The following is an 18,185-nucleotide window of genomic DNA, read 5'->3' as shown; positions in this document are numbered from 1 at the left end:
TGTTTGAAGACAACATTTTCAGGTGCTGTATTTGGAAATGTGTTTGTTTTGACCAGCAGTATGAGTTTCTTATAGTGTCGTCCTCACTCATGTGTACCCCCTTTCTTTTCACTGTGCTTTTTTCCTTGAATATTAGTACTTGAGTGTATAACTGTTAGCTAAGAGTCTCTCTCTACAGGAAGCTTGCAGCCAGGGGCTCAGTGAAAGAGGTAATTAGCTCAAATCCCCGACTACGTTAGCGAGGTTGGTAGTTTAAATCCCTTAAGCCTACAACAGTGTTCCCACGGGAATATTAGCCCAGTCCATTACTTAGCAAACCAAATATGTTTAGCTCTAAGCCCTCTCAGTTTAATATGGCCCCAAATAATGAGTGGGGATTTAGTCTGTAACTGAACAGAAGCCTCTATTCACAACAATGTTGAGTGGAGTGATCAGGCCTCAGGTCTCCATCACTCTCAGGAGCTGCTGCACACTTCACTTCGCAGGGCCTATGGAAGTAAATGGCAACTGTCCAGATCTGATCGAACATCACCTGACATCACTGTGTATCAACAAAGCTACACTCAGTTGTTCTCATAACAGAGATCATGGGTGGTTGTTGTTGGCTGAACAGCTTTATCTGATGGTGCCAGGAGAACTGCAGCAATAATTGTTTACCTTACCATTTTTGTTTTAAGCTTTTTTGCTCTAGAAATAGTTTATTGGATTATAGAATGAATGTGTTTATGTTTTCCTATCTTCAGCTACACCAGCTTGGTGTTTTTTTTGTTTGTTGCAAATGTGTCATTAATTCATGTTTAAACTGCAACTAACAACCATTAAATCTATCCACAATCTTTAGATTTTTTTAATCATTTAATCCATAAAATAATAAGAAAACAAAAGTGAAATATCTGCGAACCCATGTGATGTCTTTAAATGTTAATGTTTTTTGTCCTGACATCCTGACACCTGTTTTTCCACATAGTTTCATGCAACATCACAAGTGGCACACATACATATGATATGCTACAAGGAATTTCAATTCCATTTGGAAATCTGAATGGCGCATCTAAAAAATAGTGCAGCTTAATATTATTGTCGATTTGCCTTACAGTGATGATCAGTGACAGGTGATCATAGTTTTTCAGCTCCTTAATATTCACCACTGCCGAGAGTAAAGGAGATAGACGACCAAGAAAGTGAAGGGGCCTTTAGAGAAAGAAGAATGCGGGAAGTTGCTGTGGCCTCAAACGTAAACCAAAATAAGTTGACTTTGACCCCTTACTGTACTCATATGTGTCTCTTGGCTTGAGTCAGTGGTTGACTGGACCTCTGATGGCCCCTAACACTTCACCACACCAACCACCTGCCCCCTCGTTACCCCTGCACTGGCACTCCAGTCTGAAGTGAGAACGTAACGAGAATCCCCACATACCAGACAACTCCCATATAAAGCATTCTGCAGTTCAACGTACTACAATTGAAGGGGAAAGTCCCTTTTTCTGCTGCGGGAGGTCAAAAGTCAGACTCAAAAACACAGCAGCAGCCCTGGAGCTGAGTGAGATTAAGTGTCTTAAAACCAATGTGGTCAGGTGAGGGATGGGTTTCTGTACCTTGGCATCTTGATGGATGTCTTCTCTACATCTTTATTCTATCGACATGACGTTTTAAAAGCACAAAAAGGACCGAAACAAAGTAGAGTGGGAGTGAAATGGCCAGCAGGCATTCCAGACTACACAAGAGCTAACCACAGCTAACTTTGCCCTTCTCTGCCCATATTGCTGAAACAGCATCTGACACTGGATTTTGTTCTTCTTCTGCATCTACAACCACAGCACTGATCTACAATGAAGACAACACATGGAGCAAAGAAGAAAGAAAGAGTGGAAGAGAGTGAGAGGGAACAAAATATACAACAAGAGTAGGGAGGGCAGCAGAAGGTAACACATGGCCACAGTCTTTTTCTGGCTACTGTTGTTCTTTGAGCTTCACCGCACAATACTCAGCACGACCACAGCTGGCTCCAGAGAGGGACTACACCAGGAGAGAGAGAGAGAAGAGAGAGAGAGAGAGAGAGAGAGAGAGAGAGAGAGAGAGAGAGAGAGAGAGAGAGAGAGAGAGAGTTCACAAGCAACATGCAGTGTCTGCACGCTGCCTACAGAGGTCAGTGTGCTTTCATTATAGAAGATCCACAGATTCAAAGCAAAGGTAATAGTTGCTTTTAGTAGGTTTAGTAGGTGCCATTAGTAGGTGCCATTACTAAAAAGAAGAAAGGGTAACAAAAAAATATATATAGATTGTTTTTACTGTTTTCCAAGATATTCCTTCAGCTGTCTCACCACCTACTTGAATCTCCTCCCTAATATGAATTACGGCTAGATATGCTTTACAGTATTTAGGGTGTCCACAGTGAAAAAGTTTAAAAATAAATACTCAAAAAGGCTGTATGAACATTTTGAAAAGCCATTCTCAAAGCCAGGCAAAATGTAAAGAAAATTGTGAAACGATTCCATTAAAACCTTACCAAAGTATTCAATCTCGGGAAAAAGCACTTTGCTGTCTATTTGTGAAGCTAACTTTAAATGTTCCATATGTCCTTCATTCATAGGTTCTCTCTTGTTATTACAAAATGCACATAAGTGTTTTGTATATTAGCTGGATAATATTATTATATTAGCAAATGTCTGTATGTAGTTTGAGACTGGGCTACAGCACAGTTAAACGATTTTCATTTGCTTTGCATTGTGGGATAATAGTGCCTGAAAACAGCACACTCTAAAATCTAGTTAATAAAGTCTTCATAGGGATATCTATGAGTATACTGTTCATCACTTTCACAAGTGTGAACTAGCTACAGTCAAAATCTTGTTAAAATGAGTGTGTTAAAGGATTTTGGGACCCATTTAGTGACTGGTAATGAACCTGGTTTCCATTTGAGGAAAAAGTCCAAAATCAATCACAGACACCCTCCATAACTGGTTTCTAAAGAGAGACAAACTCATCTTTCAGTGCTAATCTTAATGACCTTTTTAAACATTTCACTACAGCACAAATAGAACTGGTGCTTTCACTTGGCCTAAAATGGAAAATCCATTTAAGTTTATTTTTACACCATACTAATCCATCTCCCATACTCCTTTGGAATTGCAGCACTTAGGCATCGTTCGTTCTATAACAAAATACTGTTGTTCCTTCCTTTGGGTTGTCACATGTGTTATCATGGGCAATTGTTTATCAGGTATGAGCTTGTTTGGATTTTTTAATTGATGAATATACCAATATTTAGCAATTTGAAAGAGTGACAAAACAGTTGAAACGCCTCTGTTACAGTAAGTGACTGTTGTAAGCTATGCGACTAATTTGATCTAAATTAAAGGGAGTAGTTATATCACATCTAATCAACAGATACATGTGGAATTCAGACGGGTTTTAACTCGAGTCAATTTATGTCGATGAAAGGATAAATTGCATGCGCCGACAGTCTCCCACCGTCTCTCCTCTCTCCATCCTTCTCTCATCCCTCTCTCTTCACCCCACTCTTTCTTTCTTCTTCCTCCACTACCTGGTGGTCTGCTGGACTGCCCACAGAGATCAACAGAAAAACAAACTGACCAATTGGAAGCTGGGGCAATGTGAGGTCAGGGGTCAGGGGTCAGGGGTCAGACGACAACTTGAGGAATGGAAAGTCAAGAGCGGCCGGCCAGTGGTTACATTCCTTTGGAGATATACACGCTTTAATCTTTTTATAGAAAAAACTCAACTGTGAACTGTGTGTGGAAAACAAGTTGTTTTCAATGAATGAAGATATACGTTGCAAAAAAAGTCAAAGTGACACATTTTTTGACGCAAATTTAAATTTGATATATTTATGTTTTTTGGTACTACTTTTTGGTAGTTGGTGCAGTTACTTTAACTGACTGTTACTAATGTTCGTATATTAACATTGTTCACTTATTTAAACATGCCTTTTACTCTGCTGCACTACTGTCCCTTTTGTCGCTATAACAATTTTAATTTCCCGTCTTAATGATGAATAAGGGCAGACCTTATCCAATCTGATCTAATCTTAAAAACTTTTTTCAAATGGATCCATTAAGTTGAGTTAGTCCATAATTAAAACAAGCAAATCAAACTCAAAGTTCAACTGAATATGAACACAGTGAAATGTGTGTTTCAAATCATCGCTCATACCTGCTGTCACTCAAGTAAATTGATATATATCTACGTCTCCTTTGTAATGACAGGGCCATTAGTGGGTTAATATAATTATTTCTGAGTGCTGCTCTTTGATCTTCAGACAGCTTGCAGTGCGGCCAACATTATCTGATTATAAAGAACAACACCCACTTGCCAAAAATTACTTATTTTTCTGGCTTTTTCTTTTTTCAACTCGCTAAGCTGATATATGAGCTGAAACTGAACCTTAAGGGTCACAGACACACTTTACTCTCAAGTTATTTTGCTGACATTGAAAACGTAAGAAGTCCACAGTAACCATAAAATGGCACTTACTCTATCAAAAATGATTCAAAAGCAACAGTACGTGAGGATGACACTAGCGATTTTTTTCTAGCCACCTGCCCGGGTTAAATTTGACCTGGACAAATTGTCCTGGATGTCAGCGGTGTATGAAATGTATCCAGCATGGAGGCAGAGAAGACAGAGACAGTAGACAAAGAGCTCCCCAGTAATCTGTGATCTGTCCCGCCACACCCTGACCTACAAAGGTAACCCAACTGCTGGGGGCTACACACACACACACACACACACACACACACACACACACACACACACACACACACACACACACACACACACACACACACACACAGATACAGATACAGTCTGTTGTAACTCTACACTAGAGATTGAAAGATGGGAGGACATGATGAGGGATGAGGTGTGTGTGTGTGTGTGTGTGTGTGTTCCCTCTGAAGTCGAGCTAACTGCTAGACCCCCTCGGGGACTTCAGAGACTTTTCCCCATCCAACTCCAATCTCTTTATCTGAGTCCTCAAAAGAAATGGCGAGCGTCAGGTGATCACAACACACACACACACACACACGCGCACGCACACACACACACACACACACACACACACACACACACACACACACACACACACACACACAGACACACACAGTACGGACAGGTAACGGATGGTGAGGAGATATTCACTGATTTTGCATTCTCCACATCGCTGACTCCACCAAATTAAAAATGCAGTTTGTCAATCAATAGGTGAAGTGTATTGTCTAGATTGGAATGAGAGCCTGTACGACTTTACAATAGCACCTCGTTGTGTGTTCAAGCTTTTACCTGTAACCATGAAAATCATCTTTGATGTTTTGGACCAGTGGAGAGGTGAGGGGTTGTTGGACTGGTGCAGAAGCAGGTGACGTTTTCCCGCAAATGATAGGCTGCGTGTGATTGGCTCTTGGGTCCCAGGTGTAGGTCCCATGGGGGATGTTGGCCCCGCCCCTCTTGCGTCGTGGCAAAGTTCCGTGAATAGAGATCTGCTGGTAGCTGGAGACGGGCAGATCTGATAGGCCGCTGCCCTGGCCTGGAGGGAGCCTATAGGAGAGAGAAACATTTGAGGTATTGTAAGTCAGGTCAAAAAAAATCCCACATAAGTAAGATTAAAGTGAAGAGAAACCTTTCCAAACTTTGACAGCTTCACTTTAGTACTGTTTCCACTTGGTCCAGCACTTCACTGAAGCTTTACTATGCGGCCTAATGCACATAGAATAGGATATTGTAGATGCTATGTTTATGTCTGCTAAATGTCAAATGGAAACATTTCACATTTCCTTCTAATTTAGCCTGACATACTTGGTATTTTGGGGAAGTATGTAGTTTCCCTTCTGAGGAAATTATGGTTTTGTGGGTTCGTCCACAGAACACATGTTGTTGTAGCTTAAAGATTGACCCAAACTATTGTAGAAACAGCACCTAAGAATAGAGAAGAAGTAGATACAACTTTCTGACATTGTTCCTGCTTATCAATCTAACAAAATATAGTATTTGGTAAAAGGGCCTTCTGGCGCTTTTCCACCGCATGGTATCAGCTCGACTCGACTCGACTCAACTCGCATTTTTGGCGTTTCCACCGCAATTTCATGGTACCTGGTACCTGCTAGCGGCTGCTTTTTTAGTATCGCCTTGCTCTAGGGTCCAAGCGAGCTGAGTCGAGCTAAAAGGTGACGTCGGCAGACGGCCGGCCGCTGATTGGCCAGAGACTACCGTCTGCCGGCTTCATTCTGTTGATTATTCTCCCCTTGATTCTCAACAACTCTCCGGGACTTTTATGTGTATTTTGTCTCGCCGCGTGCAGCCTTCTTTGGCTCGCTTTCATTTGATTTGCATCACAGACCCGATTTTTTTCTCTCCATATATTCGCTAAGCTCACCCAGTTGTGTTGGCTGTTGGGGAAGTTACTTTGAACATACGAGAGGAGACATAGCAGCTAGGCTAAATAGCCTATAGCAGCAAGCTGGGACAGACATGATAGCGAGCGATTACATTACAAGCCTCGGACTGCACTGATTACCTCAATAAAATATTCAGGCTGAGACACGGCTTGCATTTGAAAACACGTATCCTGAAACAAGCACTTAACAGTCAACTTTATCATGCCCGTGTTTACGTGCATAGGGATGTACGTGACGCATCCCTACAGCTGTGTGGCAGTCACACATCAGGACACAAACCCTCCCTTTTAACGGCCCGTAGCAATATTATTCTACTACTTTTAGCAAACAGATACAAGGGGAGTATTTTCTTAAACATTTCTCATCCGTGTTTTTGGCGGTTGGTTCAGTTAATAGTGCAACAACTGCTCGTAATTTCTGCTTTGCTACTTTGCTCCGGAGTAGGCTTTCAGCCCCTTACGACAACCCCGCCCACGTTCAGGAGGTACTATTTTCGGTGGAAAACGACCCGTGCTGCTACCAAACCAAGTTAAACTGAGTCGAGTTGAGTCGAGTCGAGCTACATTTGCGGTGGAAAAGCGCCATTATATACCTAAGTTGCCTCACAGGAAAGAAATGTTCCAATACAGTTTTCTTGTTTAGCTTGATTCTTAGAAGACCTGTTTTTTTATTGTCCTGCTTGCCCCTGTTGGTTACACTACTCACCCAGGTCTGGAGCTGAGGAGGTCCATGGATGAGGCTAGGGAGGCCTGGAGCCGCCTGGAGGAGCTGCTGCTGCTGCTGCCGTGGACCCCCGGGGAGGTGGAGGGGACCCCGGGCCGAGCACTGCCTCCTGCCAGGGAATGGTGCCCGTGAAGGGACCGGGGCAGACTGGCAAAACGCCCCTCTGCCATCATCCTCAACTCTGGTAAAGAAACACAAAATATACATCAACGACTTGAATCCTGTCTTCTACCAGCACTAAACCTCTATTTAAACAAAGAATATATGTAGGCTACACAGAAAGGGGGCCCATCGTATAGCTAGCAACATGCAGGTTTACAGAGCGCTGTGTATAAGACTGGAATTTTTTTGTGCACACAAAGTACAGAAAGGTAGTGGATCAGGAGTTGATATTCACTGATATTTTGACAAAAAATTGTGATTTCGACAACCAGCTTTCTCCAGAATCGTTGAATCATCTTTCTACAGACAAAGTACTGTGCGTATATACATGTTGATACCTTTATCAAAATGCAGTGAAAAGACAGTAATTAACCTCACAGGGCGGGGTTCCTCTAGGAATGCTTTAACCTAACCAGGGGAGCACAGTTACGTAACCACTGTAACACAAGACAGGGTGTAACACAAGGGTGAGGTGGAATACTTTAATACATGGCTATGAAGACATACGATCCGAAACGCACACTGACGTACTATACTCAGAGATGAATTATTATGATACACGATACACACATAAAGAGTGCAACAGGTGCAACCATCACCACCAGCGATATGCTCACATATCCCCACACATCATCATGACATGCATACAACATACACACTCACTCAATCAGATGTGTTATGTTATAAAAGGAGTAATGCAAAATCACAAGGAAAAAGAAAAATCAGCCAATATATTCAATGTGTTGGTCCGATTCGATTAAAACCTAAAAGCATTCATGGGTTGAATACTGTAGAGATTGAGTGTGAGGTCAAATTGTATTGAAAGATAATCCTAAATATATTTAAATTGATTATTTTAACTTAAAAAATGTTTGAAGAAATACCACTGTCCCTACAATTTGTTTTACTTTATCACCATACAAAAATATTTGACATCGTTTCTCAGTAATTGCAATGGAAAACATCTTGCTAAATTAAATAAAACTGCTCTGGAGTTGAACCATTCAACATTTAAATATTTAAATTGGCTTTACAAAGTCTTAAAGTAGTGAGATTTTCAAAGCTACAACACAGATATTTCGAACAATACTCAAAAGACTTGAGGAAAGTATCATAACCAATAATAACTCCTTGGAGAGCAGTATGATATTGTACAAGAAGGGTGAATGCACCTAGCTATTGGCGGACGTGCGAATGTTTGAGGCAGTATTTTTGATCAACAACTTAAAATTCTTTATGTTTAGGCAGAGCACTTGAAACCAACTTCTACTCCAGTCTCTAAAGAAAAAGCAACACCGCATATGTCTTGTTTTTGGCCCACGTCGGCATAGATCTTGTCTCCTGACGGACAGATATAAATACACAGGAGAGGAACAGGACAGATATGGGGTTGGCACCGACGGAAAACATTTTGACGGGTTCTTGATAAATTCCCCTGCCATGCGATGATGACTGGACAGCATGTAATCATCTTCTCTGAATCACTCACCACCCAGCAGTTAGTCATACTGTTCCAACTGAAATCGACTGACAGACATTTTGGCTGGATAGTTCGAGATTTGCCACGATATACTTGCCTATCCCCGATCTCATCAATCCTGTGAATCTGACCAGAACAACTATGCTGGTGTTTGTTATTGTGTCTGTGTTTGGATAACCTGATTACGATCAGAGAAAGAGAGAGAGAGTGCAGAGGGAAACTGTGAGACTTGGCGCTAGTAGTATAGCTGCTGCTGTGCCCCAAGAGGCAGTCAGTCCAGACCAAGAGGCACAGGTTTGAACAAAGGAGATCAACATGGCGGAACATTTTGATTTCAAAGACACAGGATCCACTGACAATGTTAGATGTTCTTAGTATTAGAGTAACTGTAATACAGTATCTCCTCCTGAGACTAGGAGAGGGAAAAGGGAAGCCGCAGGAGAGAAAAAAAAGTAGACTGAGGTTCCGTAAGTAAACTTTAGAAATAAATCCACTTCCAGATATTCATTTATCATTCTAGACCCTTTTGTTTTCCTCTGAGGATCCTTCATAGATGACCAAACACAACTGAACTCTAATTCTGTGCACACATGTGTTTCCCAGAATGTACATGTGAACAACAAAAGACTGCCCGCAATGGACAATACATGCAGCATTTACACTTTTTTTTAATGCTGCTTGTTTTCTTTATTGCTGAAAGTTAGATTGAAAAGATATAAACTCTCCATCATCAGCAGGTCAGGACGGTTGGTTATCCAGATTCATTATCAAATCGTATTACCTCCCATTATTGTCTAGCACCTATTTAGCCAAGCTTAGTTCAAAGACTGAGACCACGAGCAAAAGATGACAGAAACACCTTCTGACTGTTTTATAAGGGTCCTGTTTACATACAGTATATAATCGTGTTAGTTTGCAAGTCAGCCACAGATAAACAGAGGAATAACATGGGTTTTGTTCAGATTTGTCAAAGAGTGTACAAAATGGAAGCTCTATTGAGATGCTAAAATATAGTTAAAGTTGGTCTGCAAATAGCTCCAACGTGTGCACCGATAGTTTTATTGTATTTAGGATTATAAGATTCCATCTGAAATATAATCAATTTGTTAAGTGTCACATTCATGGAGCCAGGCTACTTGTTTCCCTGCTTTGACTATGCCAAACTAACTATGCCTATGCATGCATGTCAGACAATGAAATATTGTATATGTTGTTATTTAACGTAGAGCTTTATCTTAGGTTCGAGTGCGGATTGACTTATCATGTGAAAATATCAAACGGACTGTTTATTATGCTGGCAATGTTAATGTGAGTGCATTGTGAACTACTCTTTTTTTGTTGATAATAAATTCAAGGAGGAATTACATATTTAAGAGGAGATTGAAGCTTAGTAAACACAGGAAATCTCAGTAGCGCAGAGTCAAATGCCAACTAAACCTAACTTTAGCAGGGGGTCAGTGAGTCACCAGCTTGTGACGATGAATGTCAATAAAGATGCAAATAAAGGTTTAGGGAAGGGAACAGCTGGCCACTTCAAGACTTTTTCAGCGTGACAAGGGAAGTTAATACACACTCACACATGCACACAAAAGACACTGTAAAAGTCCTGCTAAGGCATGCTGGGTCAGAGTGTGGATTCCTCTGAGGGGCAGAACAACTACAGGAGAGAAGGGCCTATTATAGGACCCACAGGGACGGTCAACTGTGTGTCTGTGCGCTTAATTGTGTTTGTGTGTGTGTGTGTGTGTGTGTGTGTGTGTGTGTGTGTGTGTGTGTGTGTGTGTGTGTGTGTGTGTGTGTGTGTGTGTGTGTGTGTGTGTGTGTGTCTGTGTGTGCGTGCGTGTGTGTGTGTGTTTGTGTTTGTGTGTGTGTGTGTGGCCCTGACCATCTGCTAGACACACACCCTCCCCTGCAGAGGAGAAAGGACTAACTCAGGAGACAACACAGACACACACAGCACTCACGCACATGAATACTTTGTCGATTCATCTTGTGAATAAATTATTCATGCAGAGCTATATAGGACGGCCGTTTCCACGTGGATGCAAGGTGTTAAAATCACACTCACTCTCTCCTGCTGTCCATTTCCCTCTCCTCTCCTCTCTCTCTCTCTCTCTCTCTCTCTCTCTCTCTCTCTCTCTCTCTCTCTCTCTCTCTCTCTCTCTCTCTATCTATCTATCTTTCCTCACACTGAAAACAATGCAAAATCTTACCAAGTATATTGGTCTAATTTCTAGTCAAAATATCTCATGACACTTAATTAATAGGACACAATGACCTCACAAGCAGCATTTCAATGAGATAGCCTATATAATACGGACGTCCACACGATTGAATTGAAAATGAGGATTACAAGGCTGGCTTACTATCTGGTACAATGCATCTCTCCTTGCTCTAAACAAGGTTAATGTTTATTTTGTACATTGTCCCTGTTCAAATAAAGTTACATTACATTAGATTACTATCACACAAAAAAAGCTCTTCCTATAACTAGTAACAAATGCTCGATATGAGTATTTCTAGCTGCTAAAATATCACTTTATAATCTTACTTCAAGTGATTATCTTTAATATAGAACGGGGCCGCTAATGTATGACTTGAAATAAGTTCAATAACACTTTTAAGGAGGAGCATTATGGGAAAGTCAGGGGAAGAATACTGCTTTTAGAAATTACAGGCTTATTATGACAGGTAAACATTTTCGAATGCTTTTAAAATATACTTCAAAATGAGTATTCCCAGCAAATTTCAAGATCTCTTCTATCTTGAAATATCTTGAAAAAAGTGAATTTTTACTTGTTCGATTGGCAGATTTGTATTATCTTATAACAAGTGAAATGTATTGCTTTTTTTGAAACTCATTTTTTAAGAAGGCATTTTTTTCCAGTGCATCTACTCACTTCCACACCATTTATTTCACGTTTCGTCCTTCTTTAAAGCACCACTCTCTCCTTTTGACTCCATCCATCTTTCCCATTCTCTTTCAACCCCCCTCTTCCCTACACACAAAAAAACACACACACACACACACACACACACACACACACACACACACACACACACACACACACACACACACACACACACACACACACTCACACACACACACACACGATCCCCCCTTACTTCACACAGACATCCCCTCCCTCCTTCTCTCTGTCCATCATGATGTCAGCTCTTCTTTTGCCTCCACACTTCGTCACCTTCTTTCTGTCCTTTGTCCGTATATCTCTCATGAGAATAGACTCCTTTTCTTTCTCTTTCTCTCTCTCCCTGCCCCATCCTCTCCTCCCTACAGCTGTTCAGCCAGCGCGTACATCATCACAAGCACACACACACACACACACATACACACATACACACATACACACGTGCACACAAACAGAAATGCAAGGACATACAAACACACACAAACACAAATGCAGGCACATACAGCCAGACAAACACACACACACACACACACACACACACACACACACACACACACACACACACACACACACACACACACACACACACACACACACTCACACATACACCCACACGATACAAACAGGACAAGAGAGAGCTCTGGCATTTCCTACACTTCATCCATTATTGATTTTGTCCAACATGCCATCACCATCTACTAAGGCTATTCCAAGCTATTTGTGAACCTTCATCCACTATTTAAAGGCAGTTTGGATGGAACTCTCACGCAACTTTGTTGTATCTGGCACAAGCCTGTAAAACATATACAGGATACAGTCAATACAACTCAGGTAACTTAGGTAAAGACAGGGCCAATAAATAAATAAATAAGATTACACCTGATCAAACATTCACTGCTTTCAAATTCTGTGTCAAAAGTTAAATTTAATTCCCAAGTAATACACACTGACATAAAATCCTCCAACAGTACACTTCTGTCTGTCCAGGTTGCTTCCATTTATTTATTTATTTTGGGGGGGGGAGTTGTTTTTCAGTAAGTCAAGGGTCTAAGGACAGATGGTTTCACGTTGCTGTACAGATTGTAAAGCCCACTGAGGCAAATGGCTATTTGTGATATCGGGCTATATAAACAAAACTGATTTAATTTGAACTGATAACCGTAACATACGCATACGGTTATGTTCTAACATTTTACCACAGACTCCAGGGTTTCTACATTTAGGGAGACAACGGATAACCTGCTAATCACTCTGAATTATCCCTTCTGTGTTGCCGCATTATTCAGTTTGACATCGTTTTCATTTCAATTTGTGTTATTTTTGCTGATTATGGACATGTTATTTTAGCAAATTGTAGAAAAAACCTGTCTGGCACCATCAATCTTGTCGACAATCGTTGAAAGAATTATTTTAAGCTCAGACAAAGGACTTCTTCAATTGTTAATCTTTCTCAAACAGCTGTTTTGGGAAATACAGGATACACTATTTTCAATTTCGGAATTATCGGCTGACATATTAAGCTATACTGATTCTGTTCTGTACTGTACTGTGTGTACTGTGCTAATATTAGCAGACACATAAGCGTGGTTGATTTATAAAGCTCTAGATGTATATTCCACTGCTTCCCAGCCTCTTTCCCTTCTTTGCAATATTTTAACATTGACACCTGCGATGTAATCAGAAGAATTATCCTTGACTTTGGTGTACAAGACAAAATATTCTGGAGTGAGACACACTAGTGAAGGCCATGGGTTGGACATACACACACACACACACACACACACACACACACACACACACACACACAAGGCCGTGGGTGGGAAACAAGTGCGGAGTAACAGGAAGAGGAAATGGCAGTGTAAACATTTAGACGGCAGGCAGCTCATTATAAAGGATCCCCACTAATAAAACAAATAGGTCTCTTGTTTCCTTTCCTCTGTTTTACTATCTCTCTCATACTTTCTCTTAATCTGTTTCAAAGGGTTGGCGGACATAAATTCCCCAATAAATGTAGTTTAATTTCACTTCATTTAATTTAGTTTAATTTAATGTTTATGATTGGGAGCATGGCTTGTCCATAAGGTGATCCCTCAGGTCCTATTGTATTTATTGGAACCATGGCTTACTGTGTGCCTTTAGGAATTACTGTAATCTCATAGTTAGGAATCTTAAAAGTCTGTAAACACACTATACCCAATTATTAGTTTAATGCAAGAAATGGAGTAGTTCAACCAGAAATTGCCACATGTTGAACTATTGGTCACTTATACACACAGCAGGGAGGACGACACCGACGTAAACATGTTTGGGAATGAGGGGTTTCCTCTAGCTCCCTTAAAGTGCCTTTCCTGCTACGGCATGCACACGCACACACACGCACACACACACACACACACACACACACACACACACACACACACACACACACACACACACACACACACACACACACACACACACACACACACACCAGTGCATTAGCAAAACCACCCCTGGCCAGAAGTGAACAATGGGAACAACTGTCACATGACCGCTGTGCAGAGCCAGCCTTTGTTAGAGAAAGAGAGAGAGGTGTCCTACTGCGCTCTTCAGTGAGTGGGCCCACCAGTGTGTGTGTGTGTGTGTGTGTGTGTGCAACATATTAATGAGTCGGTTATTAAATCCCACAGCCGTAGCTGCCATTTAATACTTATGAATCTCTGTCTCTCACGCGACAGCAACGTGTAGAGAAACATTCTAGAAAAAAAATATGTCTATGAACAGTCAATGGTCGCCATGCGGCAGTCACAGCTGAGTCAGTCAGTGGTGGAAGAAGCGTTATGTAAAAACAAGAAAAGAACCATGTAAAAGCCATCCACCAGAAGCACAAGTGCTGCGTTTAAACTTAATCAAATTACAAAGGTCTTCATGGCAAAACCTAAATATCTTCAGATGTGCTTGAAATGATGTTACAACTAGCTTTATTGTGCTTCTGTTGTCATCTTAGCTTGTCTGGAGGTTGCTTGATTATTGATGTTAGTGATGCTGCAGTGGATCCAAGTGGGTGCAACACAAATCAAACTACTTTATTCAGTGCTGGGTGGTCTATTTGCATCATATTCAGAGTGCTGGTCATATCTTTTGCAGATATAAAATCATTGTTTGCAAATTAATTTGTGACTAAATGTGCAGCAGAGTAAATAATGCAATAAGGTAAAGATCTTGAAATTCTGCAGTCAGTCAGTCAGTCAGTCAGGCTTTGTGAAGACCACCGGTCACATAGTGTTAATGGTTGGAATACCAAGCACCTCATCTCACAGGGGCAAGTAACACAACACCACCTTCTCTCTCACACACTCAAACACACACACTCAAACACACACACATAAACACACACACACACACACACACACACACACACACACACACACACATACACACACACACACACACACACACACACACACACACACACACACACACACACTGCAAGTACATGCCCATCACAAAGTTAAATCCGAGCTCTGTGAACTGGACACAGACACATTTCAGGATTAATTTAAAGGTTGAATCTCATTTAGCGCCACTACGACACTGACTAATGTCTGAAACAACCTGATATGCGAGTTTATCTGCTTAACACACAAAACATCCACACTACATGCACACTCACACACAGACAGATGTACACACATATGTTTGCCTCTGTCATCATCTCCTGGGTGGCTTGCTGTTTAAAGATGTGTACTAATAACAGAAAGGTCAGGGCTTCAATCTGAGCAGCACTCACTTAAGCTGTCAAAAGGGTTTTGGAGCAAGAAAGTTAAGAGCTCGGTTAAGATATTAAGAGGCTCACATTAACGTTTTTGGTTTTATACAGTTGCTACACTTACGGCGGTTTCATAATCTACAATTTATTATATCAATGTTGTTTGGCCTCACGACTGAAGGTTTGGAGATTTAAATTAATTTATTAAGCTGATCAGGCAATAAAACTCTTAATTGCAATTACACATAAAAGTAAACTTCTAACACTAGAGCGCCAAACTTAACTTAAACTAACCTACAAATGAGCAATCTCAAACTAATTCAGCAACAAGGAAACAAGAAAGGATCTTATCTGTCATATTTCATGTAATTATTTCCTGCTGGGGTTTCAACGGTTTGCGCCACCGATACCAGCAGCAACCACACAGTTACACCCAGTGCCTTGGGATGGCAACACATTGCTCAAAAAGTCCCTAAGCAAAATTAACAAACAAACAATTTGACCAAAATTGGTGGACGGAAGGAAAGGGAAGAAAAGAAAAGAAAAGAAAAGAGAAGAGAAGGCGTGACAGTGTTGTCAAGTATCCAGCGGCCACAAGAAGAGAAGAAAATAGAATATTGAATTTTTTTACTTTCAATTTAAATGATGAAACATCCTGGAAAAAAATTCAACCAGAGGAGAATTTTACCATCAAGTCATCCGTCTCACCTTCTGTCTGCGTTGTTTACACCCACTTCACACACACACACACACACACACACACACACACACACACACACACACACACACACACACACACACACACACACACACACACACACACACACACACATTCCTACACACACCTACTGTAGGCTACTGCACACAGATGCCCACTCACTTAAACACACAGATTTTCACTTCCTACCTGTCAAGTGTGACCCTATCTCCTCTCCGTGATCCCTGCTCTTAATGATCTTCCAGTGTTTATATGCTTCTACCAGAACGATTCCCTTTCATAGTTTGTTTAAAATGACTGAGTAGTTGACTGACTAGCTGACCGGCATGAAGACGCTACCCTCACACTCCTTGAGACAGGCAACAACAAGTAGCACTGCACAATCCAAAGCCCTGCCTCTCTCTCTCTCTCTCTCTCTCTCTCTCTCTCTCTCTCTCTCTCTCTCTCTCTCTCTCTCTCTGGGGAGTGATTTGCGAGCAGTTGGCCCCTCCTCCTGCTCTGTACTGTGTTTGGGAGGAGTTTTCTTTCTTTCTTTTTTAGCCGACTTGGTCCCTCGCCCCCCCTGACCCGACTTCTTCCCCCCTAAGCACCCAACAAAACTCTCTGAGCCCTCCTCCTCCTGTTCTCAGTGTTCCCTTTGCACAGCCTCATATTTCATGCTCCAAGTCTTTTTTGTTTGGGACCTCTTACACCAACACCACCAACTGGTCTGGCACTTAAAGGAGATTAAGATGTGACCTAATGTTGCTATTTGCAGAGAGGGGATGAAAAAAAAAAGACTTGATCACAGAATGGTTGTGGCATGTTTGAGCACCTTGAGGTGCACTCAGGACCCATAAAGTTTAACGACTTACTTGACTCTGTTTGGCTGAAACATAAATCAGCTTAGCAGACAGCAGAGTTTAAAAACCAACTTGGTGTCTTTTTATAACACAGTTTTTAAACATGGAACTAATGTTGGCAAAAAGGGATTAGATCTCATATTGTGAGGCAGATGAAGCTACAGAAAAGTTTTACTTTACTACAGGTATGGGGTCATGTTGTGTGTGTGTACACGGTTTGGCCCTTAGGACAACACTCTCCCCTGTCTTTGTCCTCTTGTTCCTCTGTATTGTCTAGAGTTGATAACACCCAGACACGTGCATGAGTGTGCGTGTTTATGAGTGTGCGTGTTTCCTTTCAGACAATACAAGGAGCCCATCCTGCCGCTATGTAAGTCGAGATGATCAGATGGCCCGCATTGCACGCACGCACACGCACACATGCACACACGCACGCACGCACGCACGCACACACACACACACACACACACACACACACACACACACAGATGATGCCACAAACATGTATTTTTTTTTATCTTGAGCCTTTCACACTACGTCTGTGAAGATTGAGAAAGCCATCTAAGTGCATGAGGGTCTTTTTTTATGTTGTATTTATTATTCCTGTAGCCAACAACTTTACTGCATTGTCTGAAACTTGGCAACACAGCAACATAAGGACATGGGCCAGACATGGGCCAGTAAGGCAGCCAACACCATATCAATATCAATATAATGTATGTCAAAAAACAAAGATAAAAAAAGGAAAAATATAATAATAATATATATATATATATACTGTATATATATATATATATATATATATATATATATATATATATATATATATATATATATATATATATATATATATGCTCTAAAGGAATAAGATCATGGTGATATAATGCTTCAATAAATCCAGATTTGGCCTATTCACAATGACTAATGCAGTGAGCCTGATTGTGAAAGCCAATTCTAAGTTACACCTAGACTCCATTAGGTGGACGGTCTCTGTTTGCAAGTAAAAATATTCAGCCGAACCCGACTTTTTCATTTTTTTCTAAGTAAATCTCAGCACCTTCTTACGCAGGCATGTGCCAATTCTTGGCATCTTTGTGTTTGTGTGAGGGTGGTATTTCCAGGAAGGTGTTCAGTGAGTCAGCAGTGTAATCTGTAATCATCTCCTGAAT

General features: G+C 41.1%; 1 protein-coding gene across 1 annotated transcript in view; it reads right to left on the bottom strand.

Moving 5' to 3' along the window:
• The window catches only part of bcar3 (BCAR3 adaptor protein, NSP family member), a 45,007-nt gene extending 28,481 nt beyond the window's left edge, over positions 1-16,526 (bottom strand). The window contains exons 1-3 of the mRNA XM_080032581.1: positions 16,364-16,526; positions 7,119-7,317; positions 5,302-5,556 (exon numbers count right to left, since the gene is read on the bottom strand). Coding sequence (XP_079888707.1) covers positions 5,302-5,556; positions 7,119-7,309 — 446 coding nt within the window. The 5' untranslated portion in view covers positions 7,310-7,317; positions 16,364-16,526. The remainder of the gene's footprint in view (positions 1-5,301; positions 5,557-7,118; positions 7,318-16,363) is intronic.
• Between the last annotated feature and the right edge of the window lie 1,659 nt (positions 16,527-18,185).

Source organism: Ammodytes marinus (assembly GCF_949987685.1).
Source record: "Ammodytes marinus genome assembly, chromosome: 8".
Classification (NCBI taxonomy): Eukaryota; Metazoa; Chordata; class Actinopteri; order Uranoscopiformes; family Ammodytidae; genus Ammodytes; species Ammodytes marinus.
This window is presented reverse-complemented; position numbering and strand designations above follow the sequence as displayed.